Source organism: Pelodiscus sinensis, chromosome 28 (genome assembly GCF_049634645.1).
Source record: "Pelodiscus sinensis isolate JC-2024 chromosome 28, ASM4963464v1, whole genome shotgun sequence".
Classification (NCBI taxonomy): domain Eukaryota; kingdom Metazoa; phylum Chordata; order Testudines; family Trionychidae; genus Pelodiscus; species Pelodiscus sinensis.
Genome location: NC_134738.1, coordinates 12983426 through 13010000, shown reverse-complemented (window position 1 = coordinate 13010000; position 26575 = coordinate 12983426). Strand labels below are relative to the sequence as shown.

The 26575-nt window shown below is 43.3% G+C and overlaps 1 protein-coding gene across 1 annotated transcript in view; it reads left to right on the top strand.

Annotated features, from left to right (window-relative positions):
* Positions 1-26575, top strand: part of ATP6V1B2 (ATPase H+ transporting V1 subunit B2) — a 27761-nt gene extending 1186 nt beyond the window's left edge. The window contains exons 2-14 of the mRNA XM_075910950.1: positions 7633-7688; positions 8721-8819; positions 9559-9652; positions 9777-9854; positions 10807-10946; positions 11351-11452; positions 19742-19839; positions 20589-20712; positions 21428-21578; positions 22653-22735; positions 23852-23956; positions 24634-24763; positions 24882-26575. Coding sequence (XP_075767065.1) covers positions 7633-7688; positions 8721-8819; positions 9559-9652; positions 9777-9854; positions 10807-10946; positions 11351-11452; positions 19742-19839; positions 20589-20712; positions 21428-21578; positions 22653-22735; positions 23852-23956; positions 24634-24763; positions 24882-25024 — 1403 coding nt within the window. The 3' untranslated portion in view covers positions 25025-26575. The remainder of the gene's footprint in view (positions 1-7632; positions 7689-8720; positions 8820-9558; positions 9653-9776; positions 9855-10806; positions 10947-11350; positions 11453-19741; positions 19840-20588; positions 20713-21427; positions 21579-22652; positions 22736-23851; positions 23957-24633; positions 24764-24881) is intronic.

The following is a 26575-nucleotide window of genomic DNA, read 5'->3' as shown; positions in this document are numbered from 1 at the left end:
GTTGTGCTGCCCCTGCCTGTTCCCCTTGGCTGGGGGTGGGGTTATTTACCCCGTGGGGGGTCTCTGTTTGTCTCTGGACCCAGGCTGTTCTCACTGTTGGACCCCCTTCTTTGCCACTGGCCCTAGTGCTTCCCGTAGAGACGTCAGCGTCTAGTCGTTTACAGTGTTAACCGAAAAGCCCGGGCTTGTGGGTTAATCCTGATGACCACATGCACTCCCCTCCCCCCTTTGCTGCTTCTGTATCAGCTGCAGCAGCTTCCCTCCTCCTGGCTTGCTGTCTCTGATAGACAGGTGGGAGCTGGTACACATGGGAAGCCAGCTCCTGTGTGTAGTGGCTCCCACCTGCCCCCAGTGTGCAAACCTGTAATGGCTGAAAAATCCAGCAGTTACATGTTTACATAAGCGAGCATTTGCTAATATCCCTAGCTTCTAAGCTGTCTCATCTAGGTCTCAGTTGGAGTATTGTGTCCAGTTCTGGGTACCACATTTCAAGAAAGATGTGGAGAAATTGGAGAAGGTCCAGAGAAGAGTAATAAGAATGATTAAAGGTCTAGAGAACATGGCCTAAGAGGGAAGACTGAAAGAATTGGGCTTGTTTAGTTTGAAAGGGGAAGACTGAGGGGGACATGATAGCAGTTTTCAAGTATCCAAAAAGGTATCATGAGGAGGGAGACAAATTGTTCTTCTGGGTCTCTGAAGATAGGACAAGAAGCAAGGGGCTTAAACTGCAGCAAGGGAGGTTTAGGTTGAACATTAGGAAAAACTTCCTACCTGTCAGGGTGGTGAAACACTGGAATAAATTGCCTAAGGAGGTTGTGGAATCTCCATCACTGGAGATATTTTAAGAGCAGATTTGATAGACACCTGTCGGGGATGGTCTGGATCAGTGGTCCCCAACGCGGTGCCTGCAGGCGCCATGGCGCCTGCCGGGGCATTTATGTGTGCCCGCCGAATCATTTGGGTTGGCCCCTGCCCCGGGGTGCATGGGTGGCCCCAAAAGGTTGGGGACCACTTGTCTAAATGGTACTGGGTCCTGCCATAAGGGTAGGGGACTGTACTCAACCTCTCGAGATCCCTTCCAGTTCTAGTGTTCTATGATTCTATGATCTTGTCCTCTCACGCTGCTTGTCTTCCCCACACTAGTCCCAACTGGGTGGAAATAGACCAGACTGGCTCCAGGGTATCAGAGTACACCTGTCCTGTTAGTTTCAGGGTCTGAATCTGCGTGGAGTAGGAATAAAACAGAAGTTGGGTGTGCCATGTGAATGGAACTGGAGTTGAGGAATGTGTCCTCTGTCTGCCCCCAAGATTGCTCTGTGTGTGTAAGTGTAGTAGAGTTGACTTCCCCTGTCTCTGATAAAGCTGTACATATTCTTATTGGGGACAGATCACTTAGTCTGTCTGGGCCACTGGGAACGTCAGGTGGCTTTATCTGGCTTCTTGACATAGGTGATGGTTTTTTCTTGTAATATTACCCCATGGGACTCTTGCCATGGATGAGCCACAAATGAGAATTGAAAGAGGCTATTGGAAAAACGATGTTGGCTACATTTACTAGGCAAAACCCCTTGAAGTAGCATCAGTAGGGCTTATGTGATCTTATTCACACCAATAGCATTTTATGTGCAAAATATGGCTGCTGAGCCATTCCAGTTTCAACAGGAATGGTTCTGTAACAAGCAGATGGCAGATACTGCTCTTAGTTAGTATTCTTAAAGTGGTGTGATCGTAAGTGTTTTTATGGAATATTAAATGTCCTTGTTTTTACTTGGGTAGAGGATAATAAGGGATTGTGAAACGTTCATCATATGAGTTGACTAATCTGTTCCTGATTTGGTTCAAGGTCATGTGATGACACTGCAGATTAATGGGAGTGTGAAACCAACTACATGTATACACAAGATGTATCCTACAATAAAGGGTTTTTAACAAATATATACAAATGTTAGATGTGGTCTAGAGCAGATGTTACATAACTTAATAGCCAGTCATGACTGCAGCTGTCTCTAGATTTCAGAGTACTTCTTTAGTTTAGCTCTGCTGTAAAATCCTACAATGTTAAAATTTAGGAAAGGCTATTTGACTGAAGGAGATTGCATCTGACTATTATACACACATTTCAAGGGGGCTTGCTTGCTCTCATTTAGAAATGAATGGTTCCACACTGGAAACTCTTGAATCTGAACACACTAATAATTGTAAGGGGGTGTGTATGAAGGGGGAAGAAGATGGAAGGCCTCATAGCTGTATTAGTTAGAACTGACTTCTAAGTTCTGTTGCATGGAGCACAGAAATCTAGCAAGGTGACTCTCTTGAGATTCAGTACGTAATGTTTCAGGCAGCTTGTGCTGCTAGGGGTTCTGTAGCTGAAATTCTCATAATCTGCTGGAGGCAAGGGTACTGCTGCTGGACATCTGTCAAAATAAAAAGCGTAGGCATGGTCTACATTAGAGTTAGGATGTCAGGCACCATACGTTAACCTGGTTATGTCATAGCACACAGTACGGCCATGCTCCTGCCTATGAAGAGCTCTGATACACCAATATAAGCCCTACGGCTCCCATGGAAGAGGAGCTGTGTTTGTGTAAGCAGGGTGATGCAGTGTCCCGATACACACTTCATTACTTACCTTTGCTGTGGGCTGTCATTCTTGCCAATTTCACGGCTCCAGAAATTAACAAAGTCCAGGCTTGGGATGCTCTCTAGCTAGAGCCTAGCGATGCCCATCCCAGGCCCCACGCGAGGTGAGAAGCCTGGATCGCTATTCCTGGCTTGGAACTGACAAGCCTGGAGGTTGGCTGGGCTCCATCGGGGAGCTGAGCCCTGTGGTCATGTCTCCACTTACTGGAGGAGCGATGCTCTGGAGAACGCTCTTCCGGGGTTCGATTTAGCGGGTCTACCGAATACTTGCTAAATCAAATGCTGAGGGTGCTCCCATTGTCACTAGTAGTCCTCGCTGTCGATGAGTGTTTTTCCCATGGACCTCCTATTGCGGGGCTGCCCCAGAAAATCAATGCAAGGTACGTCGAGTCCAACTAAGCAATTAGAGTTGTGTATCTTGCATCAATTTTCACTGCCAGTCTAGACCTGGTCTCACTCTTCTCTCCCCCCCCCACACACACTCTCTCTCTTCTCTCCCCCCCCTTCAGTCAGAGGAAACACTCCTAGTGAGGACAGACACCACTGACAAAAAGAGACACGTGTCGCCATCAGCAATAAATGGCTAAAAGTCAGCCTAACGCAAGTCAACGTCAATGTGAATTTGTAGTTTAAGCACATCAAAGACTAACTGCATCCTAAGGTTTCTTTTGGTTAGACATTCCATGGTGCTCAAAATCAATATTTAAAATTCAGTTAAGCCAAAAAAATTTTAGTTAAACTACTGGCGAGGTTGGGCTCATTCTTAATCCAAATCAGTAAGGACATTTGAATATTTTTCTTGACTACATAAGTAAAACTGAGACTCTACTGCCATGAACTGATGGGTTTTACTGGATACAGAAGCTGGAGTTTCTTTAATGTAACTGGTATGGTTACAGAATTAATTTTGGGCAGATAAGTCAAATTTTCGTACATGTGCTTTCTAATATCCCATTGTTTTATAGTTCCCCACATGACAGACTAGATTTCTGGCAGAAACAGGACATATTACTGTAAACAGTGTGAGGAGACTGAGAGGAAGGGCGTGATTTATACATGAAAACTGTTGTAATTGTGGAAGTTGAGGAAAAGGGGAAATACAGTGATTCTACTAGGCAGTTCTTTCATAGCTCTAAATCCTTTACACAGTGCGGGTATGAGGAAGGCCAAAACTGATTGAAGCAATGATTTTGCTAGAAATCTTGCCTTTTCTTCTTTGCTTTTTTAGTTGTCTGAAGTCCAGATCAGAACTATTGACCCAAAAGTCTCTCAAAATCATCTGCATCCAAAAGTATAAGGGAACAGTACACCAGAGTCCAAGAGACAGCCCGATAGGGTAGTTTTATAGTTTGAAAATGAAGTTTGGATCACATGTTCCCCTTCCTGGAGTTTCAACTTAGTTTAGCGCTCTGTTTTTCCATGGTAGAGTTGAATGGAGTTTAATGGCTTCCTTGGCTGAGCCCTTTAAAAATTAAGTGCATGTTTGCTCAGCATGGACAATAAAGATCCAAGGACTGTGTCAGTGTGGATTTGTTGCAGCTTTTTTTTTCTCCCTAGAGTTGACCCTTCTTCTGTTGCTGGGCAATTGCTCTCTGCCTTCCACCTCATAGGTAGCTGCATTTTTTTGTAGGGTATGGATCTCGTTTATACCACTCTTGGCTTGGGGCCCTTTGAGGTAGAAGGGTCTGTATACATTAAAATGTTACATTGAGATTTGATCTCAATTAGGGGTTTGGAATGGGTCCTATATGAGGAGAGGTTAAAATGACTGGGACCTTTCAGTTTAGAAAAGAGGAGGCTTTGGAAAGGGTTCAGAAAAGGGCAGCTAAAATGATGAGGGGTTTGGAACAGGTCCCATATGAGGAGAGGTTAAAGCGACTGGGGCTTTTCAGTTTAGAAAAGAGGAGACTGAGGGGGGATATGATAGAGGTCTATATAATCATGAGTGGTGTGGAGAGGGCCAATAAAGAAAAGTTATTTATTAGTTCCCTAAATAGAAGAACTAGAGGACACCAAATGAAATTAATGGGTAGCAGGTTTAAAACTAATAAAAGAAAGTTCTTCACACAGCGTGTAGTCAACCTGTGGAACTCCTTGCCAGAGGAGGCTGTGAAGGCTAGGTCTATAATAGAGTTTAAAGAGAAGCTAGATAATTTCATGGAGGTTAGGTCCATAAAAGGCTATTAGCCAGGGGATAAAATGGTGTCCTTGGCCTCTGTCAGAGGCTGGAGAGGGATAGCAGGAGACAAATTGCTTGATCATTGTGTTCGGTCCACCCTCTCTGGGGCACCTGGTGCTGGCCACTGTCAGTAGACAGGATACTGGGCTAGAAGGACCTTTGATCTGACCCAGTACTACCGTTCTTATGATTGTGACCCACCTCATTATGGGAGCGGCTACAGTATTATTGAAAACCGGGATTGAGTTGCTTGTGTGATACCAAAAGATTTGCTGGTGCTGTTTAACATAATGAAACGGACTGTGTTATCTCAGTAGTGGACATTGCTAAGGAGTGAGCACTTTCCTGCATCAGTGAGGAAGTGCTGACAAGCCGGTCACAAGTTAAAATGTAATATTGCTCCATATAGTTCTCTGCGGTCTTTGCAAATGTCTGGCTACCCACTCACCATTGTTTTTTTTATAAGTGTCATTCACATTGTGCACAAACGCTAAATAGTTCTGATTCTAATAAGAATGAGAAGTGTCCAGTTCAGGAAAACCCAAAAAGTCTAACTTGGGACAAATAATGTTTATTTTTTTTCTAACTTACAAGGAACAGGGACCAGATTTTTCATCTTTTGCTTTAACAGTTATGTAAATTCAGTTATAACTAAGCCAATGTGATAGAATGGCTCCTATAACCTGCTTAGACAGTATAGCATCTGATTTTTGAAATCACTAGATTAAAATCTTTCTAGATTATACTGTTATGTTTATTCATCAGCAAACTATTGCTACCTTTGTTACCACTGTAAATATCACACTGTTGTCATAATACATGAAGCATGATGTAGATACACATCTTTCAGTGTGTACTAAACTCTCACATTGTCTGGCCTGTGCTGTCTTTCCAGGGCTTTATAGGCTGTTTGTGTGCATAGGATTTGTGATTTTTTCCCTCCCCTAAGACTAAAGGCTCCTGGTCACGTTCTTGTCTTGGTCATATTAGTTTGTTTTCCCATTCTAGAAATAACTCACTTGCTCGTTCTTTCCCCACTGTTGTGACTGATTAATGATTACTCGTTTGCTAACTCTTCCCTTATGACCCTGGGAGAGCCTTGTGGCTCTCGAGCACTTCCTGTATTCACCGATCAAGTGAAGCTAAGCTTACCCCCGGATGCAGGTGTCCCTTTTGGGAGTTATAGGGATTCTAGTGCAATAACTGTAATCATGGTTGGAAAGTAGTTTCCTGTTGTCAGCATTTGCAGAGTTATGTTCTACATATATAGCTGTAATGTCTTAGTGCCAAAGATGTCCCATTACAAGGTGCATAATAAAACCAACCCTGTAAACTGCTGGGTTAATCTCATGATTCCCATGAGTCAATATATAGTACCCTTGGTTTGGAGGACTGTTCAGGAGTAGCTGTGAAATATCCACATTGCTGAGCAGCTTAGTTATACCGACCTTAACCTCTTGTAGGCTGCACTATGTCAACAGAAGAGCTTCTCTCTTTGGCATAGCTATTGCCATTTGGGGAAGTGGGTTAGCTATGCTGAGAGCGCTCTCCCATCTGTGCAGCAGGATCTTTTCATAAGTGTTTCAGCTGCATTGGTGAGCTGCTTTGATGCAGTGTTTTTAATGTCTTCCTACTCTTGTCTAAACATTGGCTTTAGACATCTGTGCATGTCTCGGTCTCAAGTCTGAGGAGTAATGTACTTTCTGGGAGCTATAGTGAATATTGTGTAACTTCTGGGTTGCAAACTAAAGTGAAACACCATCTTTTGTGGTGTCGTCCTCTAGCGTCTCTTGGGATGGTGCTGAAAGGTTCCCTTCCCTCAATAGCTGGCATGGCATCTCAGAAAATGATTTGCAAATGCATTGTATCATAAGGATCAACAGTTTTTGAGCTAGCGAGATTCTCATCTGTTCACTAGGGATGTAAAATCCAGTTTAATTGGATAACTGATTAAACATATTTAAACATTATTTAACTGATTAACCGTTTAAAGAGAGGACGAGTTGGACCCCTCCCACTGCTGGACTTGTGGGATGGTGACCTTACCACAGGCCAGAGCTGCTCCAGTCTGGCTGGATCAGCCTTTGTCCATGGTGAGCCGCTTAGCAGGCGGGGAGTTGCTCCAGCCCCCACCGGTTAACCTTAACCAGTAAACCTTCACAGTTAAGACTTGAGGTAATGGTATAAAGTGATAACTTGCTGCTTTGATCGCTGTCAAGATTAATGCCTTCAGTGAGTTACTACTGACCTTATCCTATACTTCAAAAGTTGCTACCAGTGGCTTCTTAAAAGTTTGGAGTTAATTCTATAGTATCTCTCATCTGCTACAAACTGTTTGCAGTTCATAAAATGTTTGTATGCATCACATTGATTACCTTTCTGATGGACTAAAATGGCAGTTACTTCTCTGCATGCAGCACAGTTACACCATAGTTTTGGCTACGTGGCAAATCTCGAACAGGGAATCTAGATAGTTTACTGATGTAAACTTGCATAATATGGTCAAGTTTAATTACAGAAAACTAATAGCCATTCTCTAGTCACAAGTGGCTTCTCCAATGCTGCAGTGTCCTGTAACATCACCTGAGGGCATTGGCCATATGGTGACTCAAAAAAAAGAATGCTGGTTAGACTCACCAGCACTACTTGCTGTCCTGCTCACACAGTTTCCACTAAATAGGGACAGTTGCCGAGATTCAGAGGAGATTAGACCCCATAGTTGCAAAGGAGGGAGAGGTTTGCCTATCTATTCAGCATAGAATGCCTGTACTGCTTTAGAATATGTTGTCTGACTTGCACCTTTTATATTTCAGCATATAAAACCGTATCCGGCGTTAATGGTCCACTGGTCATCTTGGATCAAGTTAAGGTAAAAATTACTCGAATGGAATCTTCTTTTGAAGGAGACTGTGCCGAAAAGCTGGCTTGCAGTTCATGCCAAGTCTGCATTGGCACTTTACAGCGCTGTAACTTTCTAGCTCAGGGGTGTGAAACGCCCTTCTCTGAGCACAGCCCTGTAAAGCGCCAGTGTGAACCAGACTGCTGCGCTCTCACCACTGTTAACCACCTCTGCGAGGGAGTAGCTTACATAGAGCACTGGCCAGAATTGTAGGCAAAGCCCTAGAGACACATTTAAAGTCTTTAGCTCTGCATTCCTTGGGTCCTGGGATGTAGTTTAAACACAAGACCTTGTTTATATTGCAAACACTCAGAGCTAAATGGACTTTGGGACAGGCTGAGAAGCTGTCAGCACCTTGGTTGGGGAGGGTGAAGGTGAGGAAAGGAAAGGACTATAATTCTACATTTGAGAAAACTGGGGAAACATGCTACAGTTAGTTGAACAGTGTAAACTCTAATGCATGTTCAATTTTATCAGACAATGTTAATGAGTCAAATCTTGCAAAGTATTAGATACATGAACAAAGGAAATATTGTAATATTTTAGCGTGTGCTTATCAAATATTTGGGAAGAGTTATGAGGGAAGGGGTATTTTTTTTATGGGAGCATTGTGGGAGTTATTGGTGTAGCATGGTACATAAGGTACAATTTTCCATTGCTAGTGTTCTTGGCTTTTCTTTAACGTGGATCTCTGGGCTAATGCCATATGGCTTCGAATAAACTCGAAACTACAATGACTTTTTTCAAAAGAACAGTTTCAGGTTGTCTTTGGACAAGTTTTATTTTTTTCTCGACAGTTTGTTAAATCTACCACTCTGTTGAAAGAGCTACATTTTTGTCAGCAAACCTTAACTGCCTTTAGTTTCCCTTTGACTGATCTGTGTAAAAGATACGGTAGCTTTTTGTCTCAAGATCTATTGAATCTGTTATGGATAATGTGGTAACGCTTGTTTGCGGATTTTAACTCTCTCCCACTGTTTTACAGAGTGTTTTCTGCATTAGTTTCCTAGGTATGCAGAGATTGTTCACTTGACGCTTCCTGATGGCACAAAGAGAAGTGGGCAGGTTCTAGAAGTCAGTGGCTCCAAAGCTGTAGTTCAGGTAAACTAAGAACAGAATTGTCCCATGAATGCTTTTCCTTAGCAGGCATCAGTCTGGATTATGAACAAATCTGAAGTCTTTGTAACTTAATATAATGTTCTCGAGTCAAAACATAGTGTAAATGTAAAAATTCTTGGCAATCATTGGCAGGTGGATCTGAGTAACGTTCAGTTATTGCTTTTGTTTTAAAATTAAGGAGAAAGTTCTCTGATTGCAATAGAATCTTGTAGACCTAAGACAGGAAACTGTACTCCATCTCTGCCATTAAGCATGTACTGCTACAATGTAGATCCACTGCAGAGCTTCAGTGTATCTGAGACACCTCTGTGTAGCTCTCATAGGAAGTGTTAAATAGTTACCACTGTAATCCTGCTTAGCGCAATTCCTTCACTGTAGGTAGAAGAAAATGATTCTAAACTTTTAAAGGAAAGATCTCTGATGACCATTGGCATTCTTGGCAATCTTCTTTCACAAGTCATGTGTAAAATAACTTTTTATACAGTGCTGCTTTCGTAACACATCTATACAAATGAACAGTCCCTAAATGGTCTAGGAAAGAACTATTGTATTACACAAGTCTATCTTGGTTTTGCTACTTGTTGTTAAATCCGTTGTTGTTAGATAATCCCTGACTTGTGTGTGTATCCTATCTGTTGCAAATCTTTGTACAATGCTTTTATCTATCTGTGCTAAAGAAACATTTATCCCTTTCCCTGGTGTGTCTCCTGATATATTGCAGGTATTTGAGGGAACTTCAGGTATTGACGCTAAGAAAACATCATGTGAATTTACTGGGGATATTCTCCGAACCCCGGTATCTGAGGATATGCTTGGTATGCACTAGATCTTGCTCTTTAGATTGAACTGATTTATTTTCATGTATTATCGCTACAGATGGAAAAACTAGTTCTCTACTGTCCTGTTCATATGATCGTAATTATGTGATTGTTTTTGCAGGTCGTGTGTTTAATGGATCAGGAAAACCTATTGACAGAGGTCCCATTGTCTTGGCTGAAGACTACTTGGACATTATGGGTATGTTTTTATTAAAAGTCTGTTTTGGTTTTTGGATGGCACGGATCTTGCTTTCTGCTTTTAAATACTTAGTGACAGGCTTCTAACTGAACTCATGAATGCTAATTGGCAGCACAAATGGAAACAGTGGTGTGGAAGAGTATTTAACCAAGTACATCATTAGTAACATCAAAGAAACAAAGTGACCTGACTTAGGTGACCTCTATGCATCCTCTCCCAAATGAGAAGGTTTGAGACTATCCAGTTAATCTGTCAGTTGGCTGAAGCAGAGAGAAAATCGGGGGTGCGCTGAAGTGGTAGAGAGAGAAAATGGGAAGGGTTCCTTTTAGTTGGAACTTCTGGCACTATTCATGGTGCCCATTTCTAGTAGGGAGCAAGTGTCTGACTTTTGACCTGACTTCCATTATGTTCTTTGCACAAAATACAGTGACAAGCCACTTTTCAGAGGCCTCTGCAAATGAAACAGTCACCCTGAAATCATGTAGCAGGGTGTACCAAGTACTGAGTGTCCAAGCACTTCTCAGGAAGTTGTTCAACTGTTGAGTGGTACCCTGGTCTGGTTTTTTATAGTAATGCAGGGCATGGGAGTGGTTCTTAATTAGGGAGATTGCTTTGGTTAAAGTGGTTTAATAGTGTTAATTGTAATAGGATTGTGGTAACCTTCTCCCAAGGATAAGAGGGTGTTAATTGCCCTCCACGGACTATCTTGTCCTTTTTGTCTGCATGCATATAAACGCCAAACTGATAAATGTCATGACCAATTTAAAAAAAAAATCAATGGGTGAATGTCTAACTCGAACCACAAGTGTCTGTCAAGCTAAAGCATTTGCGGTTCTAAATGTGATGCATTTTCAAAGCCTTATTTTGAAGCCTTGCCTTGAAACCTTTATTTGTCTAACCTGAGCAATGCACAGATGAATAATGTGGTGGTTTCTCTGTGAAAATACAATAGGTCAGCCAATCAATCCTCAGTGTCGAATCTACCCCGAAGAGATGATTCAGACTGGCATTTCGGCTATAGATGGCATGAACAGCATTGCCAGAGGACAGAAAATTCCCATATTCTCTGCTGCTGGTTTACCCCATAATGAGGTGGGTGCGTTAATGGAGTTCTGAGAGCTTGGGGCAAGGGGTAGCTAACGGAAAACATTCAGTTCAGTGGCACAAATAACTTAAAGTAAATGAGTTGTGAAGTTATAGTGGGGGAGAGCTAAGAATATTGGGGTTTAAAATAGACAAAGTCCTGCTCTCCCAAGATGCTGCTTTATCAAATACTGATTGGCCAGATATCATGCCAGGTTCGTAATCTTCCTACGCTAGCACCCTTTCTCTGCCTTCCTTTTTCTCTTGCTTTTGGCCTCAGTGCAAAGATCTGGGAGACTTTTTATTTGTCAAAAAGTGGTTTATTCCATGAGTTAATCTAGTCTTTACAGTACATAAACACACATGCAACTTACTGCAGTTGATTTATGCAAGAACTCCTACACTCCTCTCAGATTGCAGCTCAGATTTGTCGCCAGGCTGGCTTAGTGAAGAAATCTAAAGATGTGATGGACTACAGTGAAGAGAACTTTGCCATTGTGTTTGCTGCCATGGGGGTAAGTACCGTTAAGCTCCTGTACATGATTAAGTATTGGAAAGTGTTGGAAATAAGCCAGGACACTCTGGATGCAGGTGAAAACAAGCGGAGGATTTATTATACATCAGCTGATGGAGTGACACGCAGGGGTTACCCTGGTGAACACTGGTTAATTAACACAATACAATAGATTATATAGTCAGCAGGTGGACGGAGGAAAAATGATTTGATAGGTCTAGCAGCAAGACGAAATGAGCACATAAGCCAATAGAACTACTAAAGATTACATAATATCTCCGCCCATTGCAAAGTAACAGCTCGTTAATTAATATACAGGTGGTTATTGTTCAAATGCCAAAACATGTCAGCAAAACAGTAATAACATTTTAGTCTGCATAGATGATGATGTTGCTATAGCAGGCGGGTATGGCCTTGAGTTGGTGCAGCACTTGGTTCTCAGGCTTATTATCTAGGAGTGAAGCAAGACAGTTTAAGCAAATTTTATGAATGTTATCTTAAGCAAAATGTGTTACATTACCAACTGAGACCCTTTTCGAGTGTTTTAGAACGTGGTTGCTATGGTGCCCAGGGTCTTTTACTGTCTGCAGTTCTTATCCTGACTGTGGTGTTCCTAGGCCTTAATCCTAGAATGGAGTTATTCTGTTTAGAGGCCTACTAGCACATTTAGGGCTGCCTCAGTTTACCCTACAGTTCCCTCCTTTTGACCTTAGGGTTCCCTGACCCGCCAGGTCAAATACAGTAATTTTAGGGTGTTTATTCTACGCTGGAAGCGACGGCACAATATCAGTACCAGTATGAATGTTATGACTGAAACTCCCCACATAATTTGGCAAAACACTACCTAAATCCACTCCCAGGGTATTTCTTCACCGGTGAAGGCGCTGCCCATGATTTAGGTTTGACCTCTACTGCCTGGTTGAGTGCCTCAGAGGTAGGTGTTTGGCATGGTCCACGGTGTTTCCCTATCTGTGTGTACCTCAGACGGCCGGCCTCGATATATCTTTGAGCATTGGCCACCAACTCCTTGATCTTTGCCTGCAGGGCCAGTAAACCCTCCTCTTGGTACTTACTTCCGCTGTGCCACTCAAGATCTCATGTTAAGTTACCCATCACTCCTGAAGTGCGATAGAGGATTTCATCAACGGTCAGGATCGCCCGGTGGGGGATTGTTATGCACACAGACAGATATGTAGAGGGGCAAGATGGAGTGATCTGTCTGGGTAGTCAAACACCAGTAGGTACCGTTTATTTGGACCAGCTCGATGTTTGTTTTTCTGTGAGAATCACATTAAACCTAGGCAGATTCGTCATGATGTTAAATGGGCAGGTACATAAAATTTTTATCAAAGTGGGTGCAATAATCCCTGGATACAGGGAGGTTTCTACACCTTCACAATAAGCAATGCTCTCTACTCTCTTTATATGCTCTTGCTTTGGTACAGGCAGGGAGGTTACCATTCTGAGCATTGTGAGTGAGGAGGCTAAAACAAACAGTTATACTATGGCCTGTCTAGGTGGGCCTTTGGGTCCTCAAGAATTTTTTACTTTTTTACTCTCATGGATAGGCACAGGGAAGATGGGGACTCACCACTTCTATAAGGGCTGGGTGGTAGTGGCTAAAGCTTTCTCTGTTCTTCAATACTGGCCTTTTAATTTCTTTAATTTAGTTCGATTAATTAACAATCAAATTAGTCTCTGGTCTAAATATCTGATTAGGTTTAGTGAAGTGGGCACAGAGCTGGACAGATCCTTCAAACTATTTAGGTTCACTTGATTAGCTTGGCTGGTGCTTAGGCCTTTACAAGCACTGGATATTACTGCATCTACTAGCCTGGACATAAGTGCTACTGACAGAGTTTCCAGGCCCAAACCAATCTGCGATGGTATCTGCTAAGCCCCGTCGTTGCCTAATTAGGCACTTGCCAATTCCATTAGCCAGTCTAGCACACAGCTGGTCTATACCAGTGTGGAACATCACCAAGGTAAGGACCAGTGACAGTTGTCTTAGTTCTGGGCCGGGTCTGTTCAGGGAATGATGCACAATTGGGAGGCTCTATTTTGTCCTCAAGGACTTGGTTAATAAAACTTAAATGAGGGCAATTTAGCAATGGCCTTTGTTTAACAAGTGACAGCCATGCCTTAGGGGTTACCTTTGTTTGGGCTTTAAGTGGTAAGCCCCAGTGGGAGTTAGTAGGTTTAACTTCAGTGGCCTGATGTTAGTGTTTAGTTTCTTTCCCACAATATTCCATACAAACTTTAACTCAGAGGACTGTGTATTCTTTGTCCTCGTAGTGTTCATGTTGTTACAATAAACAAATAATTATGTGTGAATGAGGGGAGGCCTAAGGTCGTGTATTCCCCATTGCTATTAGTGTGTATTTGTTCTATGTATGTGACTTGAAGGACGTTACATTGACTAGAGTCACTGTTTCTCTTATAGGACTAAGCATGGTTCACAGATGTTTAATTGTTAATAGGAACTCATGCAATTCCATAATTCTTGAGGCCTTTTAAGGCACCAGGCAGCAGTGAGTAGCAGGGCAAGTAGCTGTTATTGCAATGGTGAGGTTACTAGTTTCCTCATTGTTGTGGGCATCTTTACTTAAATATGCTGATGTCTCACTTGCCTGTGTTGTTACTTATAGATTTCTTATTATCTCTGGCTAAACCACTTTTATGGTTGGTGTGCAAATTTGCAGAAGCTAAATATTTTATTTATGTAGCCATTAAAGCAAAACCAGTCTGGTGGGGGAGAGGGCTGGTACCCGTCTCCCATCCTCCTGTTCACGTGATGCGCTCCTTGCTTCCTTCCAGTTCTTTTTTTGTTCACCTGTGGAGACATTGTTAACATTCTTCTAGCCTAAATAATTACTAAACTATTATCCTTTTACTGAATTTTAAAGTTGACAATTGATTAAGTTTAGAGTTGCCAATTGATTGGGCCCAATTATTAATTTTGTTGGTTTAAATCCATGCTTCTACTTAAATTATCCTTTCATTAAATTATCCTTTCATTAAAACAATTTCCTATACACAACAACATTTGCAATATGTATTACAATTAAGACACATAAGACAAACTTGGACAGAACACAAACTTATTATGTCATGACACAGAACCATGGTTTTTTGTTGTTTGTTTTTCTTCAGCTGGCACCAGCGCTTTCTGATGATCTGAAAGACAAGAAAACATTTCTACCCACATTGGGGTAGTGCATTATATTTAGAATACTTTTTCTTTACAGATGTTCTTTCCTAATTTTTATTATCCTGTTGTTACCTAATGGTATGCTTTGTTTTGCACACCAGCTTCAGAGGGTTTGAGTAAATTACTTCATTGTTCAATTATTAAGTTGAAGATGACATGCTTCAGTTTCCCTCTTGTACTGCAGTTCAGGCTCTTTTTTTCTTTAATGTGTGAAGCTTCAAATAATTTGCTGCCACAGAAACTGTTTCTTAGAACAAGGCACTTGCTAGTTACTATTTTAGCAAGCAAAAGGTTTTCTTTTCCTGAAAAGAATCATATACAATGTTACAGGCTTACTTATGAGGGACAGTGCTCCCCCCTTTCTAGAACAGACAGGCAGTTTGCAGACACAACTTTGGATTTGAAAGCAAGCTAAAAGTGCTATCAACTCAGCCTTGAACAGAGACAGTGAAGTTTCAGGGCTTGGATTCTTAAAACAATGGTTTGTTTTCTTAAAGAGTAAATTTAACCTTAAGGATTGAATGTATAGATTTTATTCTTCTATACAGTTAACCAGTTAAGTATCAATCAAATTTCTTATTTACTTTCTACTATGCCCATAGGACTCTAAACTCTTTGCCTTTTCCTTTCACATGCTTTTTTTTTTTTTTTTTTTTTTTTCTCTTCTTTCTTATGGTCTATCTTGATTCCTGCTAAATGACCTTTCCTAATGACACAAGTTTATCCAATATTAATTTGGTAAGGAGAGTGGGCTTTCCAATTAGCCCCACACCTCCTTATTCTTTTCAATATGTAAATATAATTGTGTATTATTGCAGTTAGCTATTATTAATTTTAAACTTCTTAGTATAGGGTTTTTATAATATCCATGCTGCAGCAGTTGATCTATGCTGCTGATTCTGGGGTGGATCACTTGCTCATGCTCTGTAAGGAGATTTATGTTGCAGAATGTGTCCCCTTGTTAGGGCAGATTTAGCTTCTGGTGATTACATCTTTAAATTTAATTTCTACCAGTTGCCTTTAAGGTGGCTTTTAGGTTACTTCCTCCCACGCCCTCAAGCTAATTATAACAGCGTGTGAGGGAAGGGTTTTAACTGTTTTTTTTTTTTTTTTTTTTTTTTTTTCCTCTGGACGGCCTCTGCTCGTGCGTTGTGAAACATCCTTGAATTGCCTGCGATTCCAGCCGGAGAGGCTGTAGTTATCTATTTGCTAACAAGGCCTTGAGAATCTCCTGAAGTTGGTTGGCAGACTTTCCTACTCTTGTATTGTGTTCTGTGTAAATGTTTCGAACTAAAATGCCTAGGGTTAATATGGCTTGATGGTCGGCAGGCATTCTTTCCTTGAGAATTTGGAGGAATACTTCCCATCAGCTGTTAAGTTTATTTGCTTTGAATCGGGCAAAGTTGTTACTAAAGCCCGTTTTTTCATTGGGAAGAGCTGATCTTTTTTAGTTATCTTTCATGCCTGCTCTCTAGCTATAACGATGTATAGCTCATATGGGTCTGGGCATAGAGAGGAGTAAAGGGGTAATGTGTCAAATTCCCCCTCTAAGCTTGGGAGAGGCAGCACAGTTGATATGGGTGCGCCAGCTGAGAAATCCTTTCCTCTCACTCCTCGTGCATTCTTTTGGCACAGAGGCACTGCTGCTTGTAAGTTACATTTCTTACCATAGGGAGGATTTCTTTTTGCTTTTCTGAGCTTCAATTTTATCCTTCAGGGCTTTAATTTCTTTTCTGTTAATCTGTTAAATGCTTACAGGTCCTTGGACCATGATGCACATACATATAGTGGGTGCTTTTCTGCAGTATGCTTAGACTAATCCCCATTCATTTTAGTTATTCAGGGGAGTATTTTGTCCACTCCTTGTTTGTTCAGTGGCTTATAAGAAACTAAATCTACACACTCCAAAGAAGGGGTCTGCTGCGTCTAGAGTGTCAGACTTTATTAGCAGCTTATGAAATAAGGGGAGTCGTCACTCCCTCACATATCCGCTCGGCCTCAAGGTTCGGCTGACCTCCCCTTGCATTTAAGACCTTGTCAGCGGCATTCACTCCTCATACATCAATTTGCATTCATTCAGATGAGTGATTATAAATGTGGTTTTTAACATACTATCAGTAGGAGAAATAGGATTATCTCTAGCAGGAAAAGGAGCACTCCTTGGGATTGAACAAATAATGACAGGGTATGACATACAAACACACAACACGTGGTCCGGAGAACGCAGAGGTTCAGCAGATCACACTTTCCAGCTGTAACTGCTACAGCTCACCGTCCGACCTTCCCAGTCCCTCCGGACAGGCGCTGGGTTCTTTCTCTTCCAGTCCTAGACTTGGGTGCTTTGGCTCCCAATCTGGCTGGGCTTAACTTCCAGCTCGGGCTCGGGCACCTTGCTCTCGACCCGGCTAACTTACTTCCAGCTCGGGCTCGGGCACCTTGCTCTCGACCCGGCTGACTTACTTCCAGCTCGGGCTCGGGCACCTTGCTCTCGACCCGGCTGACTTACTTCCAGCTCGGGCTCGGGCACCTTGCTCTCGACCCGGCTGACTTACTTCCAGCTCGGGCTCAGGCACCTTGCTCTCGACCCGGCTGACTTACTTCCAGCTCGGGCTCGGGCACCTTGCTCTCGACCCGGCTGACTTACTTCCAGCTCGGGCTCGGGCACCTTGCTCTCGACCCGGCTGACTTACTTCCAGCTCGGGCTCGGGCACCTTGCTCTCGACCCGGCTGACTTACTTCCAGCTCGGGCTCGGGCACTTTGCTCTCGACCCGGCTGACTTACTTCCAGCTCGGGCTCGGGCACTTTGCTCTCGACCCGGCTGACTTATGGAGGCTGCGCGCGGCTTTCCTCCCTGCTTCTGCTTTTTGGTACCTCCTCGGGGAGTCCACACACGACTTAACTGTCCCTCTTTAGCTTCGCCTTTTAGACGTACTCTTAGGGATCAGCCTTTTTCCCCGAACTTCCGTGTGTGGGCTTATGCCGTACGGTCTTTTCTTCTTGTAGTGTCTCTTGGTACTTTCACAATTACTGGCGGGGATTTGCACTATGCGAGAGTGTGTACGTTAAGTGCCTGTTGGGGGGCGTCCGCCAGGTCTTACAATGTTACGTGCAATGAGAGAGTGGGTCACCAGTTCGTGCTGCCTGCCGCCTTGCGTACTCGGCCAATCCCGAGCTTAACGTACGGCTCAATCACTCCCTGGTGATTTATCCAGTCTCTCCGTAACGAGCCCTTAGTTCTAACAGTACACAACCCTCTTGTGCTCGTCCCCAGTGGGGGGGTTAGATGTTCCTCCCTCCCTCTTTCAGGCCTGCCTCATATACTTGGTTCACCCTCATCCAGGTATCTCATGCCTCAAATGGGAACGGAACCAGGATGTGTCTGAAGGAAACTAGAGACGTCAACCCCTAGACCTAATGAGGTGGTAAATTAAATATACTCACCTCTCTTGGGTTTCAGTCTCCAGCTCCCGATCAGCTCACAAGCCTGAATCCCGGACGAGCCCCCAAACTGTTGGAAATAAGCCAGGACACTCTGGATGCAGGTGAAAACAAGCGGAGGATTTATTATACATCAGCTGATGGAGTGACACGCAGGGGTTACCCTGGTGAACACTGGTTAATTAACACAATACAATAGATTATATAGTCAGCAGGTGGACGGAGGAAAAATGATTTGATAGGTCTAGCAGCAAGACGAAATGAGCACATAAGCCAATAGAACTACTAAAGATTACATAATATCTCCGCCCATTGCAAAGTAACAGCTCGTTAATTAATATACAGGTGGTTATTGTTCAAATGCCAAAACATGTCAGCAAAACAGTAATAACATTTTAGTCTGCATAGATGATGATGTTGCTATAGCAGGCGGGTATGGCCTTGAGTTGGTGCAGCACTTGGTTCTCAGGCTTATTATCTAGGAGTGAAGCAAGACAGTTTAAGCAAATTTTATGAATGTTATCTTAAGCAAAATGTGTTACATTACCAACTGAGACCCTTTTCGAGTGTTTTAGAACGTGGTTGCTATGGTGCCCAGGGTCTTTTACTGTCTGCAGTTCTTATCCTGACTGTGGTGTTCCTAGGCCTTAATCCTAGAATGGAGTTATTCTGTTTAGAGGCCTACTAGCACATTTAGGGCTGCCTCAGTTTACCCTACAGAAAGAGACCAAGTTTAAGTACTGAAGAAGACTTAACAATCAATCCAGGTTGCTGTTAACTGGAGCTATGAGAATATACTCCTTTTTTAGAGGTGCATTTCACATTTTAGATGAGTATTATAGCTGTTGTAAAAACAAAAGGATTATCCAGCATGATGAATGGGCCTATCAGTCTGACTCGATACTGCCTGAAGGGGGGTAGTATAGTATCTTTAAGAATGGGTGATTCCATTTTAATTGGAAAAAGAGAACATTTTAAAGGATCCTCAGGCACGGTATTTTAAAAAACATGATTAACTCTGTAAATTGCCCAATCTGTGCCAGAATTGAGGGGAACATTTTCATGTATCAGGATATCGCGTTGCTGTCTAACAGGCCACCCCACTAGAAAACTAAACACTCAGATTCTGAATATATTGTATTGTAGTGTCATTGCGTTGTCACCTCCTCAGGTTAGGAGGAGGCAGAATTGTTGTCATTTTGGTCTCACGCTAAATTTCATGGTAGACTGTGCTGACTGAAAGCCTAGCAGATAATTCAGCATTAGGATGATAATGTCCATGCATCCAGGCTAGATCTCTCTGGTGTTACGCAGGACTTATGTCTGTCAGAGGATTATTTTATGTGGTTTCCTCTAAACTGACAATTGTCTTCATTCGACTAAAGTTAATCTTGAGCGTAAACAAGATACTTCATCTTCTTGCCACATTTAATCCTGAGGTCTGATTCCTTTGGCAGAATATTGCACTATGGATCAACTATCCATCATTATTCTTAGTCCCGGGTTAACTGAAAGCAGGTACTGGTAACAGAGATATTAAAGGCTTCCTCCAGCTCTGAACCAATGTTTTACACAACTTTATAGAATGGGAAGTGAAACAGTTTCTTGTTTGCGAATGACTGCTTCATCCTGTGGTTTAGGTAAACATGGAAACCGCTCGGTTCTTCAAATCCGACTTCGAGGAAAATGGCTCCATGGACAATGTGTGTCTCTTCTTGAACTTGGCCAATGATCCGACGTAAGTAGTAACATGGCTGCCCACACCAGAAATGTAGAGAGCTAGTGTACTGGAAAAAAATTATTCTGGCATCCAAAAGCTGCTGGAACCAGTTCTGAGAACCTTAGAATGATAGGGTAACGAGAGACCACAATGGTCCTCTAGTCTAGCAGGATTTCGTTATCCGCCATCCAAGAGAGGGCTGTCTAGCTCCTTTGGAGGACTTCAAGTGAAGAAGCTCCCACAACCTCCATTTCCCTTACAAGCCAGTAATGTGGCTTGTCAAATACCTCACTTCAGTGACCCTCTGCTCTGAGGTACCACAGACCAGGACGCTAACTATGTGCATTGCTATTACCAGGGCTTGCCAAGCGGCCGCGAGACCTGCTCGCCAGCTGTGCGGTTCTGTGCTGGCTGTTCCGGGTTGTAATCTACTCGCCACGGGCAAGTAGATTACACTATTTGTCGAGCCCTGGCAATTACTATACTGAGTAGGTTTCACAGGGCTTCTAACCAATGTTCCCATCTCATTCATCCATGTGCAGAATAAATGTGATGTGCACCGCAGCATATGAGAGTGGAGAATAGAAACACATGCTGCCAACTGGGGACACTGTGGGTGCTCTGCTAATCAGCTGGGAGGCATTTGAATTGCTCCTGGGTGGCTGCCCACTCAGCTTACAGGGAACACTGCTCCTAACGGGTTTCCTCTCTTACTCTTGAGTTGTGTTGCTGTAACCTGTACTGAACATGCCGTTCTGTTCTTTCAGCATTGAGCGTATCATCACCCCTCGGCTTGCTCTAACCACAGCAGAGTTCTTGGCCTACCAGTGTGAGAAGCACGTGCTGGTCATTCTGACGGATATGAGCTCTTACGCTGAAGCGTTGCGAGAGGTACTTGTTCCTGTGTAGCAGCTGCAGGTGTCAGCATGGTTAAGCGCCCTGCAGAACGGGAGCAAAATGTGGCTGAGTAACTTAGTCAGCCGAGCTCTAGTTTTTCAGAGCCTTTTCCGAAGGGATACACACGCCATTGGGGGGGAAAGAAAGCTGGCCTGTCAGGTTTAAAGTTATTCCAGACAAATTAATCTGCAGCAGGGGATGGCAGTGCAGAGTTCACTTTCCATATTCCGTGTTAAACCAGACAAATGGAAAGTTGACTAGAAATAACACACATGAATCTCCCACTTCAAAACTAATGTATCCAGTTGCTTATGGCTCTAGCTGTGGAAATCATGTAAAAATCACTTACTGATGTTTGCATGCAAGGATAAGCTATTTCCTGCATTTTTCAGGCTTCAGAGACTAAGGTGGTGTCATCAAGCACTGCAAAATTGGTTGGTCTGCCTGGATGTAATTTATTCGTAGTGGAGATTGATTCAGTAGTTCCTTGTCAACCTTCCAGTCTGTTTCTGATCAGCATTTTAGGATCCCTGTTTTACACAAGGAATGATCTTCCTGCATAGCTTGGGGTGCTCTCTTGTGGAGCTGAGTAAAGATGTATTTTGGCGCCACCATGTGGCAAGTCCTGTGAATCTTTAATGTAACTCTTGGGTGTGATGGCAGCTTTGTGGTAAGGAGCTTTGAGTAACTGTGCCTGGATTGCCTGCAGGTTTCAGCAGCTCGAGAGGAAGTGCCTGGCCGGCGTGGCTTCCCCGGTTATATGTACACTGACTTGGCCACTATCTATGAGCGCGCGGGGCGCGTGGAAGGCAGGAATGGCTCCATTACTCAAATTCCTATTCTTACCATGCCCAATGATGGTGAGTCCTGGCCACTGGCTTTCCCTGTGAATAGATTATCCGCTTTTTCACGTACGGTCGTATAACATCCGCAACGTCTTGGATGTCTTGGTACCATTGCTGTGGGCATTCCGTCGGAGGGCAGCCTGTTGGCTGGCTGACAGGATAATCATGTGATGTTTGATTAATACCAGTCAGGAGGCTGGAACTTCTAGTTTTAATCAGAGGACTGGAAGGGTTCTTGAGAGGTCTTCTAGTCCAGTCCCCTTCACTCAAAACAGAACCAAGAATTATCTAGACTCTCCCTGACAGGTGTCTATTCAATCTGCTTTTAATCTCTCCTGATGGAGGTTCCACCACTTCCACAAACATTAAGTTCCTTCCCCTTACTTGGGTACTGGAGCTCCTCTAGACTTTGGAGAAAGATCTGCAACCTCAACGTTGGCCAACAGAAACTGAACCTTAACAATAACACGTATCCATCCTATTGTGCACCATATAACATCTTCTCAAAGGAATCAGATCGGTCATGTAGCGCTGGGGCTCAGAGGTTGCAATATTTTAGCTGTGGTGTTCTTGTTAGAGACGCGAGGTGTGACTGTCTCTTATTGTTACCAACTTCTGTTCTTGACAGGGATGTGCTTTTGAGTTTCCACAGAGCTCTGGAGGCTTGAAGAAGAGCTCTGTGTAAGCTCAGAAGTTTGTCTTTCACCAATCAAAACTGGTCCAGTGCAAAGAATTACTTCACACATGTTCTCTCTAGTGCTCGTATATGGGCAGTCCAGATCCCAACTGGCTCAAAAAATGCATGTAAAAAATTAGAAGTACTCTAACCTAGCCTCCCTCCCAAATCGGTTGGGAGGTTAACCTATGAAGGGCATTGGATTGCCTCACAGCTTTGAAAAAAATCTGCACTTGCATAATATCTTGTATACAAAATACCCCTCCAGGGAGAGGAGAGCTGTATGGTGTATCCTTCTGCATGGTAAAGCAATTGCAGATGTTCAGACAATTGGGAAAGTAGCAGTTTTAAAATGACTGGAATGGATATAAAAAGCACGGTCTGAAAACTAACAGAGCCACTTCCTCTATCAGATATTACTCATCCCATCCCTGACTTGACTGGATATATTACTGAGGGGCAGATCTATGTAGATAGGCAGCTGCACAACAGACAGGTAAGTACCAATATTAATTCTGTGCCATCTTAAATGAAGAGTATTCTGTGGTATCTTAGACTAACAAATACATTATCATGAGCTGGCGTGGGTAAAGCCCACTTCATCGGATGCGTTAGAGTGGAAATGACACACTCCTGAGTGCATATGGCAAAAGCAGTTAATTGTAGGACCAGTGTGAATTATGCTAATTGAGTCAGGCTGGATGCGTCCTATTCATAGCTTTCGATGTGTGAATGTGAATATCAAAGGCAGGGGAAATTGCCTTTGTTGTTGGTTAATATTCAAGTCCAAGTTGATAGTGTCGAACTTGTAAATGATTTCCAGTTCAGCAAGTCTTCCTCTGTAATTGGGTGATGAAATGAAAAGTTCTTAGTTTGTTTTAGCCTGTTTTCCATTGGTAGCCTCTTCTGACAAAAGATGCTAAAAGAAGGACTTGCATACTGGTCGCCTGGCTAAAGTTGTAGGCCCTCGGCATCTCTAGAAGTGGGCACCTCTGTGGGAAGAGATGCCATGCATTGTAGACTGGAAGCCTAAAAGCAATTGTCAGAATAGAACTGGTGTTTGAATTATTTGGCATAAAGTGTCCACTTTGACTTTGTTGCAAAAGTCAGTTTAGCAAGATAAGATTACAAAGGCCCTCTTTGTGTGTTGACAAATCCTTTCCTTGCAATTCCATGCTAGAACTTGAGGGACAATCCAAAATGCCTTTTAAAGGTAGATACTGACCATTCCTCCTCAGCCTTTCCAGGTCGCGCTATTACTTTCTGTTCTCAGGAGAATTTTTTATCTTCCTGAGCTAACTTGGGAAGCTACATTTGTATCTGAATTAAGGCAAACTTTCAGAAACAATATTTATCAACTCGTGATGCTGCTGTGAGTGAACTAGCAACACTAAACACATGGAAACAGCAGATACCAGGCTCCTGGCTTTCTGAACAGTGGCGTGAATGCCACCAACTTTCTCTCAAGTGTCTATGCTACGAACCGAATATAGGGTACACATAGGAGAGAAATTTCTTGCCATGTAGGCGCTTATTCATGTCCCTAACCAGGCATGTTGAACTTCCTCCTGTTTTTAGTGCTATCCTCTAACTTTCTTTTCTCCTCTCAAAGATTTACCCACCCATTAACGTGTTACCCTCCTTGTCTCGACTGATGAAGTCTGCCATTGGAGAGGGTATGACCAGGAAGGACCATTCAGATGTTTCCAACCAGCTGGTATGCATTACTCTCCTCATGTAGAATCCGTACATACGCCTTTGCTTTCTTCTATCAAGCACCCAGAAAAAGCTCGTAGGTGAAAAGATCACGTTCCAGTCTGAAGCAGCTCCATTGATTCTTTAAACTTGAGATTCTTCTATAGTACCCTCTTTTGTACCAATCCGTTCGAAAGGTGACCACTCTGCTTGCTGGGTGTGCTGGCCACTGAAAGCTTTTCCGTTACTGGGCTTTGTCCACAACACCAGTAGGCTCTCAATGTATTGATATGTGAGGTGGGGAGTTCTTTCCCAGCTCGTTCTGCCAAATGCTGCTGTCTTCTCTTTCCACACCAACCACTCTGCCTATGTCTTGTGCAGAGTGTTATCCCGCACGTGCTGCATATCCAGCTAGTTTTTGTTCCTTAAGTTAATCTAATACTGCTCTGTTCAGGTTCTTCATGTTGCACTGAGGTGTCTGGAGCAATGTCATGCTGCTTTTTGCTCTCTTCCCCTCCCTTCCATTCCTCAACTCTGTTTAAAGCCATTGAAGACTCTGGAATAGCAGCCCCAAATTCTTTGGTCCTACCCACCCAGTACGTGCGCTCTGGGCCATGTATTAAAAATCCACGTAACTCCTTGTAATACGAGTCAAACACCTCGTGATCCATCTTCTCGTTTGTTTCTCCTCCTGTCCAGTATGCCTGCTATGCTATTGGAAAGGATGTGCAAGCTATGAAGGCTGTAGTGGGTGAGGAAGCTCTGACCTCAGATGATCTTCTTTATCTGGAGTTTCTGCAGAAGTTTGAAAGGAACTTCATTGCTCAGGGTCAGTATGTTCGGCGCCCATGGGACACTGGTGCCGTGTTACACCTGGGGTGACCAGGTCTCGCCTCTGATGTTGACCCTTTGAGCTGTTCCCATAACTTAGTCTCTTCCTTCTTCAGGTCCTTACGAAAATCGCACTGTTTACGAGACCCTGGACATTGGCTGGCAGCTTCTGCGAATCTTCCCCAAAGAGATGCTGAAGCGAATTCCTCAGAGCACCTTGGCAGAGTTCTACCCCCGAGACTCCACTGCAAAGCACTAACCCCAGCTTCATCTCTAGCTCTGCACTGCTGCGAAAGCCTGTTTAGTTCCCTCTTTCATGTGTTGGTGTTTACTTGTCACTCCTGTAATTAAAGCCGAGAACAAGTGACATGTGGTGCCAGTGTTCCTGATGTGTTAACAGGGATTTAAAATATCCTTTTCCAAAGCCTGGATCTTCAGTGGTTTTGGCAAAATGCCTGAGGGGAAGAAGCTTCAAAGTCTCCTTTCTCTGTAGATGTATATACCTGCTGTTACTATAATTACGTCTTCTGGCCTGACTTCCTTGAAAGTGTCTCCTGAGAGGGATTGCCAGAAGCTGCCCGTGGTCTCTGAATCAGGAACAAATAGAACTAGTTATTTAGGAGGAGCCAAGGAGCAAATAGGGGACCCCTCTCTTGCCCGAGCATCTGTGCTCAGTCTGATCTGAGCATCAGCAGAGCAGTGGCACATGAATAGATGGTGCCGTGTCCTGGCCTGCTCTTGGAGTGACTAGCAAGAGGAAGGTTGGCTACATGGCACCAGAACACTTCACCGTGGGCTTCAGTTAGATCTTGGGGGGAGGGGGGGGTCTCTGAGCATCGTAGGCTTTGTCCTAGTCTTGGACAAGGGAGTCAATCAACCTGTTTAACTGCCCCCCGTGAAAAAGGTAGAGAAGCAGGGAACTTACTCCAACCATTCCACTCCCTGAAATATACAAGTCACTAATACGAATGCTAATGCCCAGCGCTGTCCTGAATCATGCAAACACTGAGAGTACAACACTGTAAACTGCCCAAAGCTTCGAACTCTCATTACAGAACCGAGCTGTTATCCCGTTATAGGAGACAACCGTATTCTACCAGGTCCTCCCAATACAATAGTGTCTGTGGGCTTCAATCTTGTAATTTAGAAGTCTTGTACTAAATGATGCAGAGGGGCAGAAGGCAACTCTCGTTGGCATGTGAGAGGATATTTTGAATTCTGTAACAAATCATTCTCTGGACGACATTTGGGGTTTGAACCGCACTTCCAAACATGGATTTGGCCAGCCAGTTCAGAGCAAGCCAAACAGCGACGTGTTTCCACCTCCAACCACTATCTCCGTGCTTGGAGTGATTTTCAGTAGGGTTCAAAGCCCAGTGCAGAGAGGGTTTTACAGTTTTTTTTGTCTGCTTTCCATTTCTGGTCAGTTCATGGTGGGGTTTTTGTTGGGGGTTTGTTTGGGTTTTTTTGGCCTCTCCACACGTGTGTTGCAAACCATGCAAATACCTTTCTGGGCAGGTGTTAAACTCAGAGGTGCAATGTGACCTAAGCTGTGCCGATGACTCTGATTTCAGCTTGTCCCTGGTGTTACCCCTGCCGCTCTGTCCTATGCAAGTCTGACTTTATTGTTTGGTCTCTGTAACTTGGGTGCAATCGCAATTTCTTTCGTGCATTCCATCTTAAAAGTTGTCACTTCTATTTTTCTGGGGGAGGGGCGGAAATGGGCAGATGTAAGCATGAGAATATTTTAATGTAGAAAATGTGATATCTGAATAAGTTAAATATGAAAAATAAATGTTGAAGAAATCAA